At 34.2% G+C, this 16,677-nt stretch overlaps 1 protein-coding gene across 1 annotated transcript in view; it reads left to right on the forward strand.

Moving 5' to 3' along the window:
- The window catches only part of LOC143244434 (glutamate receptor ionotropic, NMDA 2B-like), a 135,882-nt gene extending 126,705 nt beyond the window's left edge, over window positions 1–9,177 (forward strand). The window contains exon 14 of the mRNA XM_076489081.1: window positions 7,444–9,177. Within this exon, the coding sequence (XP_076345196.1) occupies window positions 7,444–7,861 (418 nt within the window). The 3' untranslated portion in view covers window positions 7,862–9,177. The remainder of the gene's footprint in view (window positions 1–7,443) is intronic.
- Window positions 9,178–16,677: the final 7,500 nt, after the last annotated feature.

The raw sequence follows: 16,677 nt of genomic DNA on the forward strand, positions 1-16,677 counted from the left end.
ATTCACTGCTGAGCATCCAAAGTCTGCAAAGGCGAAGTCCACTCTCACTAGTTGAAGTTTAACGTCACTCAACGTCAATAACGAGTATGCCCCCCGTGAGCATTAATAACAGCTTGGCATCTCCTGCCCATGGAAGCGATGAGATGACGAATCACATCCTGTGGAATGGTTGTCACTCAGCCTGCAAAGCTGCTGCAAGCTGAGGTAGAGTCTGCGGTTGAGGTTGTCGCCGTCGCAGACGTCGGACCAACTCGTCCCAAAGTGGTGATCTGGTGATTTGGAGGGCCAAGGAAGAACGTTTATGTTGTGGTGTCTCAAAAAGACAGTGGTGAGTCGGGCTGTGTGAGGACGGGCGTTGTTATGTTGAAAAACGTCGTTGACGTTCACCATGATGGGTTGCACATGGGGCCTAAGAATTTCGTCGGCGTATCGTTGAGCCGTAAGATTCCCTTGAATGTGCAAAAGGTCTGTTCTGGCATTGTAGGCGATGGCAGCCCACATCATGACGCTGCCACCAACAAATCTGTCAACTTCCTGCACACAGTTTGCTGCAAAACGTTCACCTTGGCGACGGTAAACACGGGTCCTTCCATCCTGCCTACGAAGCATAAAACGTTATTCATCGCTGAACCAAACATGCCTCCATCGTCGATGAGGCCATACCCGATGTGCCCGAGTCCACTGCAGCTGTGCTTGACGATGTTGCTGGGTAAGGATGACGCCTCTGACTGGACGTCGAGGTCGGATTCCTGCATCTCGTAGACGGTTGCGTACGGTCTGATCGGAAATCCTACGCAGCCATGGTATGGTTGAGGCAGTAGACGTCGCAATGGTGGTCCTATCCCGAAGGTGACGTAACCGGATGTAGCGATCTTGTGCGGGCGTTGTCACACGAGGTCTGCCAGATCGTGGACGGTCACGAGTTGATCCATGTTGTTGGTGACGATTCCATAGCCTTGTGATGGTGCTTGGGTGGACATTCACAGCTCTTGCAACATCTGATTGAGATTCGCCTGCTTCCAAGCGACCAATGGCGTTTTTGCGTTGTGCTTCAGTCAGTCTTGGCGTAACTGTATTGCGTGTCGGTGGATTAACACTAAGCAATGGAAACCGAGAACCCGTCACTTTTATAGGGATTTTGCACATATTGCACTTGCAGAACATGCAGATCTCTCAAACAAATTTATTGGACACGCATGCGTTTTGACGAAAGATCCGATGTTTTCCTCCGTTTTCAAAGTGCACAATTTTTATTGTCATTTTGGTCTGACAATCAGTGCCTTAACACGTGTAACATCACATACTCTGAGCTTGTAACGTTATTACATATATTTCTCTTTAAAATAAAAAAAAATATCCCTTTTGCGTTTCTTGTTTTGAAGAGTATATATACAAAGAGAGAGAGAGAACAACGGCGTAATTATGCCCACGCATCTCACGCAATTGCGGGTTCAAAGTGCCTGACAAATTTAACAAGCTGCTGACATGGTGAGAAATAGTTTAATTTTTATGAACTAAAGGACAGTTGTACTGGTCCGTTATGTCGATGATATCAAATCATATCTACATTTTAGTGAAGTAAATATAGAGGGCAATTACCTTTTCATATGAGAGGAGTAAGGTTCTTTTGTGACGTTAGTGAAAGAGACGGTTCGTTTTGAATAAAAACAACGGAAAAAATGTAATAGTTTATAAATATACATTGTTGTAGGCCTTTTAGAAGTAAAGGTTTAATTTGTCAACCACACGCAATATGTTTCCCTAAAACATGTTATCTACAAGTCTACGGACTTACAACGACAGAAACCGGTTTTCCATACCCGTGGTTGGCAGAGCACAGAGAGCCAATTGTGTAACTTTGTGCTTAGTTACAAATGAACTAAAATACGAGTGAAACCATCCAGCATGAGCTATAGCTTTAATGAATTGAAAGACTATCAAAAGCCTAATGGATTGGAAATATTATAATTATATATGTATGTGTACAAATATATTTGTGTTATTCATGACCTAATGACTAACGAGTTGGATTAATGATTGGATAGTCTTAGGTTCGTGACGTAACGACATTGAAAACACTTTGTGCTTTCAGTTGCAGGTGCGTTATAAAAGCAACAGTCAACTTCCTTATTGGATTCAGAAAACCAATTAGAGCCCGTTAGGCGGTGGGTGCTGTTGGCTAGCTATCCTCCCTGAGGTCAGCAGTTGAACATAAGTGACGGTTACATCTGAACTTTAGAAGATCACTGGCCAGGCTATTTTGGCCCGTGTTCATGGTCAAAATTCTAATTCAAAAAACTTGCCCATCTTTTAAACTGATACAACTTTAGTTATACGTTTTATTCATGTCTTTCTTCATTTTCAGATTTAATTTCTCGTTTTTACCTCTTCACTTTATAATATCCCTTAAGGTTCTGATGAAGAAGTAATATTGAGCACTAACGTATATGAACCGCCATTGTTCATGATTATAGAAACAAATCTCGAAAAGATATTTCGGTTTAATTGTCATTTTGATTCTTTGTAACAAAAAAACAAACTGTTCTTTACAATGAACTTTATTTATTTAAGGAATTCACACACGCACAAACTTGCATGTTTACGTGAAAGCAGGGTTTTTGATAATATTTTGCGTATTCCCGACATCCCTTATATTACACTTGTAATACCAAATACCGAGGTATTAAACACATTAAAGTAAGTCAGTGAATGTAACTGTCATGGAGAGTATGCGTCTATTTGGATGGGCCCAGCTGAAACATTCATGAAGCGATAGATGCTGTTTTCAGATGATAATTGGTTTCAGTATTTGTTTTTGCTTCCTACAACGCTTGGGAAATAAATTCACACACGAGTAAGTTGAAGAGAATGGTCGTAAGACGACCTTCAGTGTGTAATAATAGCAGTTGGTTGCATAAAGATTATCCAAACATCGCATTAAAAGTTAGGAGGGGGTGGGAGGGGCTATGCAGACAAGTGCGCCCGTATACTTCAAAATAGGAGGCAAATAGGGCAGTTTCAGTACCAAATTACAGAAACTATCCATTAACATTTATTACTACAAGCATAAATATTTATATGACAGAATATAAAACCCCCATTAATGGTATCTCTTGAGGGGGAGCATTCAAGCCACTCCTTCTCGAGAGTTGAGCCAAGGGTATGCTATTTGTAGAAAAATTTTAAAAAGCGTACTTTATTATTTCGTGATCTCTGGAAAACCCTCTGTAGCTTCCATGGTGCTTGCAACTCAGCATGACCAGGAGTTAGGGGGAGATGGACTCATAATCTTAAGGTTTCGGGTTAGAACCCCCGTCACAACAAACATGCTCGCTCTTTCAGCTGCAGGGGCCTTACAAGTTACGGTCAGTCCCACTATTCGTTGGTAAAAGAGTATACCAAGTGTTGACGGTGGGTGAGGATGATTAGCTACCTTCCCTCTAGTCTTACTACACTGCTAAATTAGGGATGGCTAGCGCAGATAGCCCTCATGCAACTTTGCGCGAAATTAAAAACGAACAAACTTAGGAATTGGAACATTCAGTAATACCAACAAGATCTTGGTCAAGCCTTATGAACCGCATACAAGGACTGGTGACCACTCTTCTCACGTACTGAACCTATTCAGTGGCCCAGCTCAGCCACCACTCAATCCCGCGATTTAGGAAGTGTTCTGGTAAAAATTTAAAACTCAGACGAAACAACGCTTTTTGTGTTATCTCAGTTACCTTAATCCTAAGCTAACTTACAGTATAAAATATTATATTATATTTTTTTAGACTATTCGTGAAGTAAGTTCACTAGCGTTTCCATGACTTTATTCTCAATAACGTGAGAGACATAAAAACATTACCATTTATTCACTGTGTATTTAACTAATAATTAATGGTCGGTTTTACTACGTGTTTAACGTGGACCCCACCGACAGTGTTTGTTTGTTTTTTAATTTTGCGCAAAGCTACACGAGGACTATCTGCGTTATCCCTTCCTAATTTAGCAGTGTAAGACTAGAGGGAAGGCAGCTAGTCATCACCACCCACCGCCAACTCCTGGGCTACTTTTTTAACCAACGAATAGTGGGATTGACCGTCGCATTGTAACGCCTCCATAGGTGAAAGGGCGAGTTTGGTGTGATGGGTATTCGAACCCGCGACCCTCGGATTACGAGTCGAGTGTCTTAACCACCTGACCATACCGCGCCCCACCAAGAGTGAAGGGTTACAGTAACAAGTGAGGAATCTGAGAGTTATCTGAATAATCTGACCAGGTGCTAGGTTCGTGTAACCGTAAAAAATATCGGAGACCGGATGGAAGACTAGACAAAAATATCGATTGATAAGTATATCATGTATTTACTTCATACAATATAAATATATTGAAGTGTCCGTGAAGTAACTGTAAATCAACGATAGTTTCAAGAACCAAGAAAGTTTTTATTGAAGTGTGTTCTCATTCTAACTTTCCTTTAGCCGTCCCACGCATGCTCAGATGTGTCTTTATATAATACTTTAAGTACACCAATCTAAATGGATAACGTCAAGTGAAAGACCGTCCATAAAATGTTCACTGCATACGAATTATGTGTTTGATATCCCACATACAGTAGTCTGGCTTGATCATAACGTTAGTGTCTTTTTCATATTTTTTTTGTGGGAAGACAAAACGGTTTTATTAAGGACACGAGCCATCACATTCTCCTTATACATTACTCCAACGTCTAGCTTTGTCGTAAGCTGAAAGACAAGGAGACAAATCAATATCACAATAAAAGAGTAGAATTCACTTTGAAATTACATTGGAACCTTTAAAGTTTAAAGAAATTCTGCTATTGAAGCGTCCGTTATTTCTATGTTACCTTGTGTATTTTTCATTATCTCTTATTCCATTCAGACCGGAGTATTCCTGGTTTAACGATCATAGACAGAAAGTATATATAAAGCTTCCCCAAGGAAACCAGAGTGGGTGAGACTGTATTTGATCACTTAATGCCTATATTGTATAATTTGAACAGACAACCTAAAACTATTTGCGGAAATAAATACAATGAATTAAGAAGGGTATCAGCTATTAAAGATTTTGTTTTCTTTTTTGTTGTTTGATCACGCTGAAGCCTGACTAGATTAGTAATACGAGATGTAATCCTTCAAACAGTTAACTAGGTAGCTTTAATTATCTAACATGCAGCACCCAAGTTAAGAACTTTAATTTTTATCTTCTAAGACGATGTTGGTTTTGGAAATAAATTTAACGTTCGATTCACTAGCTTGAAGTTAAGCCTTTTTAGACAATATTTCTTTTTGGAAATAAAAACAAACACACGATTCACCAGCTTGGAGTTAAGCCTTTTTAGACAATGTTTCATTTTGGAAATCAAAACAAACACACGATTCACTAACTTGAAGTTACGCCTTTTTAGACAATATTTCTTTTTGGAAATCAAAACAAACGCTCGATTCACTAGCTTGAAGTTAAGCCTTTTTATATAACATTTCTTTTTGGAAGTTACCATTAACGCTCGGTTTACAAACTTGAAGTTAAGCATTATTAAACGATATTTCTTTCTGAAAATCAAAATTCACTCTGATTCATGAACTCAAAGTTAAGCCTCTTTACACGGAACTTTCTGGAAATCAAATCTAACATCAAGCAGGCTCATTCATTTTAAGTTAATCATTTGTAGACAAACCTTGTTTTGAAAAATGTAGAGTAACAGCGAATTTATCTGTTCTAATTCTAAAATAAATAAATAAAAATATGTTATAATATGTAATTCAAGTTACAATTCCCAAAGTTAGAGCTGGTGATACCTTATGCATCATACCAAGCCTCACGAACTCAGTTTAAATACGTAAGATGCAATAATAGTTCAGGTGTTTCCTATATTTGTGTGTGGCCCGGTATGGCCAGGTGACTTAGACACTCGACTCGTAATCGGAGGGTCGTGAGTTTGAATCCCCATCACACCAAACATGCTCGCCCTTTTAGCCATGTAGGCATTATAACGTGACGGTCAATCCCACTATTCATTGGTAAAAGAATAGCCCAAAAGTTGGCGGTGGGTGTTGATTACTAGCTGCCTTCCCTCTAGTCTTGCACTGCTAAATTAGGGACGGCTAACAGATAGGCCTCGTATACCTTCGCGCGAAATTCATAAAACAAACAAACTATATACTTGTGTGTGTGTCTGTGTATTCATTTTCATGAATGCCGACTGTTATGGTGTGAATAAATTTTAAACAAGCGAATTGTAACTATTGTAACTTTATTTAATCCAGTTACTAATAAAATTTTACTTTACAATTAAGAATGTTATATTATTTATTTTATTTATAATTTTAATACCGATTATTTATTCATATTTTTATTTTGTTATTTTATATGTCGTTACTATCAATCACAAAAACTGACGAAGTTTTAGTGAACTATGGTTCGTTCTATCTCACGAACTCTGAATACTTGAGTTTCACCATAGATAAAACTAAATGACGCTTTCACTAAATTCCATACATTTTTATAAAACTGTATTTTGATGTGGTTGTTTCTGGAAATTGTGTGGATCGTGTACACATATTTTATCTAGTTGCTCCGTCGTTTGACAAGTGCCACACATTACATATACGCCTCTGTTATAAAAGACGTAAAGAGCATTGTATTTCTATAATTGTGCATTAGGCGGGAAAATAAAAGAGGTAAATAAATAAAAACTGCAGTTTTTAAATGACTACTAACAACTATGTTGAAAAAACAGTAACAACATTTAAGTCATTTTCTTTTTATGTGTGTGTTGGTGGAAATTGTCTACATTAGTACTTGTATGGGATGTAATTAAAGCATGACAAGCGTTTTAATGCACATTATGTTGTTCAAAACAATGTTAATCACGCAGATTATCTATATAAACGTAATAGTTCTTTCTATTGTAAGTTATACGCCCATGTAATTAATTCGCTGAATGTTGATGGATCTTCACCAGAACTGGTGTAGAGGTTCATTAAGTTCATTCGGGAGGAGCTAAAAATTCAGTTTTGCATTTTGCAATTTTTGTGGGCTTTTTATTTCAATTACAACTCATATCGTAAAATAATCTTTCATTAATCATGAATTTACATTACTTCCGTTCCGGAGACGGATACTCTAAAATAATATAAAAAGGCTTCAGTTCACTTAACACACCATTGACAAATGTGAAATTTGATAGCAGGCTTACGAACCTTTTCACCTTCTTTCTGCAGCAAACAGACACTAGGCTTACAGTATCCCCCATACCCACCCCCGTTTTATGAAATTGATTAAACTATAGATTTATAAATATTTCCTCTTCTTTTCTACGTGGAATTAGACGTTACGCTTACATATTTTTACACGTTTTCTTAAACGAGTTAGACGTTCTGCAGCAAATTGAACTGTAGACTTGAATGTTTTTTCTCTCTCTGTTTTCTGAAGGGAATTGGACGCTTTTATTTACGATGCCACCGTGTTGGAGTACTTGGCAGGACAAGATAATGAGTGTCGCTTACTTACTGTTGGCTCCTGGTTTTCCATGACTGGTTATGGCTTTGCCGTTCCGAAGAAATCCAAATATCTTTACATGTTTAACAAGTACATGATTCAGTATAGAGAAAATGGTAAGATGTTTCATTTAATATCAGTGGCGTTATTTATCTCGTGGGGAGTGTTTCAGCACTCCTTTTATCTATGTAAGTATAATAGTACTGTGTGTCGTACATTGTATGTCCATGTAACTACTTTGCAGGGTTTAGATGAATCTACATCAAAATCGGTATGGTGGTTCGTTAGGTTCGTGTGGGGATACATAAAAAATTCTAGTGTTTCATTTTGTAGTTTTTATACGCGTTTTTAACCGCTACTTCACTCCCGAATTTAAATTGAAGTTTTGTTGGATCCATGAGCAAATGCATACAGATTTGTGGTTTCACAATTTCACATGTGATGTTTTCAATTACATACAAGGGAAGCAACTTTTCATGTCTTAATAAAACCTTACATTAATCATAAATTTACATAACTTCCATCGAGGGAAGGGGTACTCCAGCTAGTATGTAAACATACACCACGTGGCCAAAAGTATGTGGACACCCCTTCTAATTAATGAATTCGGCTATTTCAGCCACACCAGCTCAGCCACGAAGCGGTAGGCCACACAAGCTCACATAACGGGACCGCCGAATGCTGAAGCGCGTAACAATCGTCTGTCTACAGTTGCAACCAAGTTCCAAACTGCCTCTGGAAACAACGTTAGCACAAGAGCTGTTCGTCGAGAGCTTTATGAAATGGGTTTCCATAACTAAGCAGCCTCACACAAGCATAAGACAACATGTGCAATGCCAAGCGTCAGCTGGAGTGGTGTAAAGCACATTACCATTGGACTCTGAAGCAACAGAAACGCGTTCTCTGGAGTGATGAATCACGGTTCACTACCTAATAGTCTGACGGATGAATCTGTGTTTGGCAGAATACATAGTGCCAAATAAAAGTTTTGTGGAGGAGGAATAATGGTCTGGGGCTGTTTCTCGTAGTTTGGGCGAGGCTCTTTAGTTTCAGTGAAGAGAAATCTTAATGTTACAGCATACAATGACATTCTAAAGAATTATGTGCTTCCAACTTTGGGGAAACAATTTGGGGAATGCCCTTTTCTGTTTCAGCATGGCAGTGCCCCCATGCACAAAGCGAGGTCCATAAAGACATGGTTGGTGTGGAAGAACTTGACTGGTCTGCACAGAGCCCTGACCTCAACCTCATGGAACACATTTGGGATCAATTGGAACACCGACTGTAAGCCAAGCCTTCTCGACCCACATCAATACCCGATCTTACTAATGCTCTTGTAGCTGAATAGAAGTGAATCTCTGCAGCCATCTTCCAGAATCTAGTGAATAGCCTTCCCATAAGAGTTTAACCCAAGCCCATGGGTTTGGAATGAGATGTTCAACAAGCACATATGAGTGTGATGGTCGGGTGTCCACATACTTTTAGCCATGTAGTATGTCTTTGCCCTGTGTATTAATGCGTATTATGGTATGACAGCAACAAGCGTGTGTGTATTATCTAGCATTTCAGTACATCACGTAATATGTTAAAAATAGTGGTTGTTAGTGTTCGTTGTTTCGGTGTGTCTTTTAGTATGAGAAAAAAGTTTATCTATTGTGTCACATTTCGGTGCACTTTGTTATATACCAACGTGGAGTATTTATGTAACGTCCAGTATTTCGGTGCACCTCGAAATATGACAACAAAGAATGATTATCTATAGTCCTTTTTTTCATTACACTTTGTAGTATGCCAACAAAGAATGATTTTCTAGTGTCCGACGTTTCAGTGTAACTTAAATGTATCAAGAAAGGAAGTGTACCTGCAGTCAGTACTTAGAGTCCGATCTAATTGGTAAACTTGTCCGTTAAAATTAAACCACTTAACTTTCTAATATTCTCTTTCTCCTTGGCCCTCGTAAGTTTTATAATAATTTGCAATTTTGTTTTTCGTCACCTTGGGTTTGGAGCATTTATGTTTGTGTGCTTATTAGTTCGTGTTTACTCTGTATTGGACATACTCTGATATTTACCAGTTCGTGTTTAATTGTGTTGGATATCATGTTATGTTGCTTACTTCATGCTTACCTGCATGTTTTTGACAAGGAATATATTTTTATATTTAACCGTGTGTGTGTGTATGTTTACCTTGCGTTCAGATATACGGTTATATTTTCCTACGGTGATTGAACTATGCTAATATAGGTTGCCTTCTTTTCTTAAGGGTGTTGCATTTTATTGAAATATTGTGTTATATAAAACTATGAGTGTTCGCACTGTGTTAATATATATTTACTTTTATATATATCTGTGGTGACCGTGACTCCTTTATAAGAGATACTGTGTAATATTATATTATGGGTGTTCGCCCTGTCTTAATATATATTTACTATTATATCTACCTGTGGTGACTCCCTTATAACAGATACTGTGTTATATTAAATTATGAGTTTTCGCCCTGTGTTAGCATATACTTACTATTATATCTACCTGTGTTGATTTTCGTGTCTTGAGACATTGTGTTTTATTAACCTATGAATGTTTGTCCTGTGATAATATATGATGTTATTTTGCTAACAGTAAACAGTTTTATAACATTATTGTTTCCTCGAATAAATACAATATAAATTGTTTCATCATACTTATTTTCACAAAAAGGAAAATAACTTTAAATATCGCCCCACTGGTGGGTGAGCAGGAAGCAGAAAACCTTATGACGCTCAAAATCGAATTTTGATACCCACAGGGGGCAGATCACAGAGAGCCCATTGCATAAATTTGTGCTAAACAACAAACAAAACCCATTAATTTAAAACAATGCCGGAAAGTTTTCCATGTATGACAAGAAAATGATTCACTTTGGAGTTTTATAGGAATACAAGAAATACTAAATATACAGAAGAGGCTTTATTTAATCAGTGTAAAACTGAAAAGAATAATTTTTCTCAATTCCTCAAGAGAGTTTAAAAGCATAAAAGCTTTATCTAGCGATTAGGAAAATAAATAATGTAATAATGTAAAATAACTCGTTTTAGAATATTCATTATGAACGAAAATAATAAGTAAATTCTACCATCATACAACATTTTAAACAAAAGTGTGAGAAACGCTGGTGCACTTGAGGTGTCGCGGAAAACTGATTTTGTAATGGTTACGTATCCAATAAGTAGTGACCATTGAAGATAAGGTGAAGGTCAGCGAAGTTCAAGTTCCTGTAATTATTTAAAATAATTTGTTTTCATCCTTAGGTAGGGGGTACATTTTAAGAGTGACCCTCAAATCTCCGTATTCGGTCAGACCCGGGCCCGGTATCACTAGATGAATAGAGGTCGGCTAGACATATTCGTCCATATTAACGTGACGGTCATCTCATTATTCATTGGTCAAAGAGTACCCAAGAGTTGGCGGTGGGTGGTGATGTTTAACAGCAATACTACTAGGTTGTAGATACTTCATAAACTCATCTACAGCTTTGATTACAAACTATACAGTAAATGTGGTGTTTAACAACAATACTACAACGTTGTACATACTTCATCAACTCATCTAAAACTAAGATTACAAACTATAGAGAAAATGTGATGTTTCACAACCATACTACAACGTTGTAGATACTTCATCAATTCATCTATAACTATGATTACAAACAATACAGTAAATGTGGTGTTTAACAAAAATAATACTACGTTAAAGATACTTCATCAACTCATCTATAACTATGATTACAAACTATACAGTAGATGTGGTGTTTAACAACAATAATACTACGTTAAAGATACTTCATCAACTCATCTATAACTATGATTACAAACTATACAGTAGATGTGGTGTTTAACAACAATAATACTACGTTGTACATACTAGCTACCTTTTCTCTGGTCTATCATTACCAAATTATGGACGGTTAGCGCAGACACTTCTCAAGTAGCTTTTCGCAAAATTCACTAGAAAGAAACAAAAAATTATTCAGCTAGTTCTAAGGGTTGGCGGTGAGTAACCTTCTACGTACAATCTGTCATTTCAAAATTATGTCCGGCTATATGAGGCAAGCTCTCGTGTAGCTTTGAGCAAAAAACATTTAAGTGAAAAGCAAACGACGAAAAATTAGCTATCTCATACATCCAGTGGAGATAAGTTACGAACTATTATTATATTTTAAGACACTTAGATAAAGAGGTAATAACAGACGTTTAATTAGTGTTTCATTCCAATATCATACCTGACGAGCTCACGGGTACGTCTACAATAACAAACTTTACACTATCAGGGAATAATAAAACAAACGGTCAATGATTCAGAGAAAAATTCAATGGTATTAAAATCTGTTCATTGCGAACTTTATTTACTAATTTTTTACTTTTAAGTGGGTTCAACGGTCTCTATAAGGTAGAAAACAGTAAATAAATACTCATTATCTACAAGACTACTATTTATTACAGACATTTTCCATTATCTACAAGACTACTATTTATTACAGACATTTTCCATTATCTACAAGACTACTATTTATTACAGACATTTTCCATTATCTACAAGACTACTATTTATTACAGACATTTTCCATTATCTACAAGACTACTATTTATTACAGACATTTTCCATTATCTACAAGACTACTATTTATTACAGACATTTTCCATTATCTACAAGACTACTATTTATTACAGACATTTTCCATTATCTACAAGACTACTATTTATTACAGACATTTTCCATTATCTACAAGACTACTATTTATTACAGACATTTTCCATTATCTACAAGACTACTATTTATTACAGACATTTTCCATTATCTACAAGACTACTATTTATTACAGACATTTTCCATTATCTACAAGACTACTATTTATTACAGACATTTTCCATTATCTACAAGACTACTATTTATTACAGACATTTTCCATTATCTACAAGACTACTATTTATTACAGACATTTTCCATTATCTACAAGACTACTATTTTATTACAGACATTTTCCATTATCTACAAGACTACTATTTATTACAGACATTTTCCATTATCTACAAGACTACTATTTATTACAGACATTTTCCATTATCTACAAGACTACTATTTATTACAGACATTTTCCATTATCTACAAGACTACTATTTATTACAGACATTTTCCATTATCTACAAGACTACTATTTATTACAGACATTTTCCATTATCTACAAGACTACTATTTATTACAGACATTTTCCATTATCTACAAGACTACTATTTATTACAGACATTTTCCATTATCTACAAGACTACTATTTATTACAGACATTTTCCATTATCTACAAGACTACTATTTATTACAGACATTTTCCATTATCTACAAGACTACTATTTATTACAGACATTTTCCATTATCTACAAGACTACTATTTATTACAGACATTTTCCATTATCTACAAGACTACTATTTATTACAGACATTTTCCATTATCTACAAGACTACTATTTATTACAGACATTTTCCATTATCTACAAGACTACTATTTATTACAGACATTTTCCATTATCTACAAGACTACTATTTATTACAGACATTTTCCATTATCTACAAGACTACTATTTATTACAGACATTTTCCATTATCTACAAGACTACTATTTATTACAGACATTTTCCATTATCTACAAGACTACTATTTATTACAGACATTTTCCATTATCTACAAGACTACTATTTATTACAGACATTTTCCATTATCTACAAGACTACTATTTATTACAGACATTTTCCATTATCTACAAGACTACTATTTATTACAGACATTTTCCATTATCTACAAGACTACTATTTATTACAGACATTTTCCATTATCTACAAGACTACTATTTATTACAGACATTTTCCATTATCTACAAGACTACTATTTATTACAGACATTTTCCATTATCTACAAGACTACTATTTATTACAGACATTTTCCATTATCTACAAGACTACTATTTATTACAGACATTTTCCATTATCTACAAGACTACTATTTATTACAGACATTTTCCATTATCTACAAGACTACTATTTATTACAGACATTTTCCATTATCTACAAGACTACTATTTATTACAGACATTTTCCATTATCTACAAGACTACTATTTATTACAGACATTTTCCATTATCTACAAGACTACTATTTATTACAGACATTTTCCATTATCTACAAGACTACTATTTATTACAGACATTTTCCATTATCTACAAGACTACTATTTATTACAGACATTTTCCATTATCTACAAGACTACTATTTATTACAGACATTTTCCATTATCTACAAGACTACTATTTATTACAGACATTTTCCATTATCTACAAGACTACTATTTATTACAGACATTTTCCATTATCTACAAGACTACTATTTATTACAGACATTTTCCATTATCTACAAGACTACTATTTATTACAGACATTTTCCATTATCTACAAGACTACTATTTATTACAGACATTTTCCATTATCTACAAGACTACTATTTATTACAGACATTTTCCATTATCTACAAGACTACTATTTATTACAGACATTTTCCATTATCTACAAGACTACTATTTATTACAGACATTTTCCATTATCTACAAGACTACTATTTATTACAGACATTTTCCATTATCTACAAGACTACTATTTATTACAGACATTTTCCATTATCTACAAGACTACTATTTATTACAGACATTTTCCATTATCTACAAGACTACTATTTATTACAGACATTTTCCATTATCTACAAGACTACTATTTATTACAGACATTTTCCATTATCTACAAGACTACTATTTATTACAGACATTTTCCATTATCTACAAGACTACTATTTATTACAGACATTTTCCATTATCTACAAGACTACTATTTATTACAGACATTTTCCATTATCTACAAGACTACTATTTATTTTTTGACATTTTCCCTTATCTACAAGACTACTATTTATTACCGACATTTTCCATTATCTAGAAGACTACAATTTATGACAGACATTTTCCATTATCTACAAGACTACTATTTATTACAGACATTTTCCATTATCTACAAGACTACTATTTATTACAGACATTTTCCATTATCTACAAGACTACTATTTATTACAGACATTTTCCATTATCTACAAGACTACTATTTATTACAGACATTTTCCATTATCTACAAGACTACTATTTATTACAGACATTTTCCATTATCTACAAGACTACTATTTATTACAGACATTTTCCATTATCTACAAGACTACTATTTATTACAGACATTTTCCATTATCTACAAGACTACTATTTATTACAGACATTTTCCATTATCTACAAGACTACTATTTATTACAGACATTTTCCATTATCTACAAGACTACTATTTATTACAGACATTTTCCATTATCTACAAGACTACTATTTATTACAGACATTTTCCATTATCTACAAGACTACTATTTATTACAGACATTTTCCATTATCTACAAGACTACTATTTATTACAGACATTTTCCATTATCTACAAGACTACTATTTATTACAGACATTTTCCATTATCTACAAGACTACTATTTATTACAGACATTTTCCATTATCTACAAGACTACTATTTATTACAGACATTTTCCATTATCTACAATTTATTACAGACATTTTCCATTATCTACAAGACTACTATTTATTACAGACATTTTCCATTATCTACAAGACTACTATTTATTACAGACATTTTCCATTATCTACAAGACTACTATTTATTACAGACATTTTCCATTATCTACAAGACTACTATTTATTACATTATCTACAAGACATTTTCAGACATTTTCATTATCTACAAGACTACTATTTATTACAGACATTTTCCATTATCTACAAGACTACTATTTATTACAGACATTTTCCATTATCTACAAGACTACTATTTATTACAGACATTTTCCATTATCTACAAGACTACTATTTATTACAGACATTTTCCATTATCTACAAGACTACTATTTATTACAGACATTTTCCATTATCTACAAGACTACTATTTATTACAGACATTTTCCATTATCTACAAGACTACTATTTATTACAGACATTTTCCATTATCTACAAGACTACTATCTCTTACAATATTCCATTATCTACAAGACTACTATTTATTACAGACATTTTCCATTATCTACAAAACTACTTTTTATTACAGACATTTTCCATTATCTACAAGACTACTATTTATTACAGACATTTTCCATTATCTACAAGACTACTATTTATTACAGACATTTTCCATTATCTACAAGACTACTATTTATTACAGACATTTTCCATTATCTACAAGACTACTATTTATTACAGACATTTTCCATTATCTACAAGACTACTATTTATTACAGACATTTTCCATTATCTACAAGACTACTATTTATTACAGACATTTTCCATTATCTACAAGACTACTATTTATTACAGACATTTTCCATTATCTACAAGACTACTATTTATTACAGACATTTTCCATTATCTACAAGACTACTATTTATTACAGACATTTTCCATTATCTACAAGACTACTATTTATTACAGACATTTTCCATTATCTACAAGACTACTATTTATTACAGACATTTTCCATTATCTACAAGACTACTATTTATTACAGACATTTTCCATTATCTACAAGACTACTATTTATTACAGACATTTTCCATTATCTACAAGACTACTATTTATTACAGACATTTTCCATTATCTACAAGACTACTATTTATTACAGACATTTTCCATTATCTACAAGACTACTATTTATTACAGACATTTTCCATTATCTACAAGACTACTATTTATTACAGACATTTTCCATTATCTACAAGACTACTATTTATTACAGACATTTTCCATTATCTACAAGACTACTATTTATTACAGACATTTTCCATTATCTACAAGACTACTATTTATTACAGACATTTTCCATTATCTACAAGACTACTATTTATTACAGACATTTTCCATTATCTACAAGACTACTATTTATTACAGACATTTTCCATTATCTACAAGACTACTATTTATTACAGACATTTTCCATTATCTACAAGACTACTATTTATTACAGACATTTTCCATTATCTACAAGACTACTATTTATTACAGACATTTT

Source organism: Tachypleus tridentatus, chromosome 2, assembly GCF_004210375.1.
Source record: "Tachypleus tridentatus isolate NWPU-2018 chromosome 2, ASM421037v1, whole genome shotgun sequence".
Classification (NCBI taxonomy): domain Eukaryota; kingdom Metazoa; phylum Arthropoda; class Merostomata; order Xiphosura; family Limulidae; genus Tachypleus; species Tachypleus tridentatus.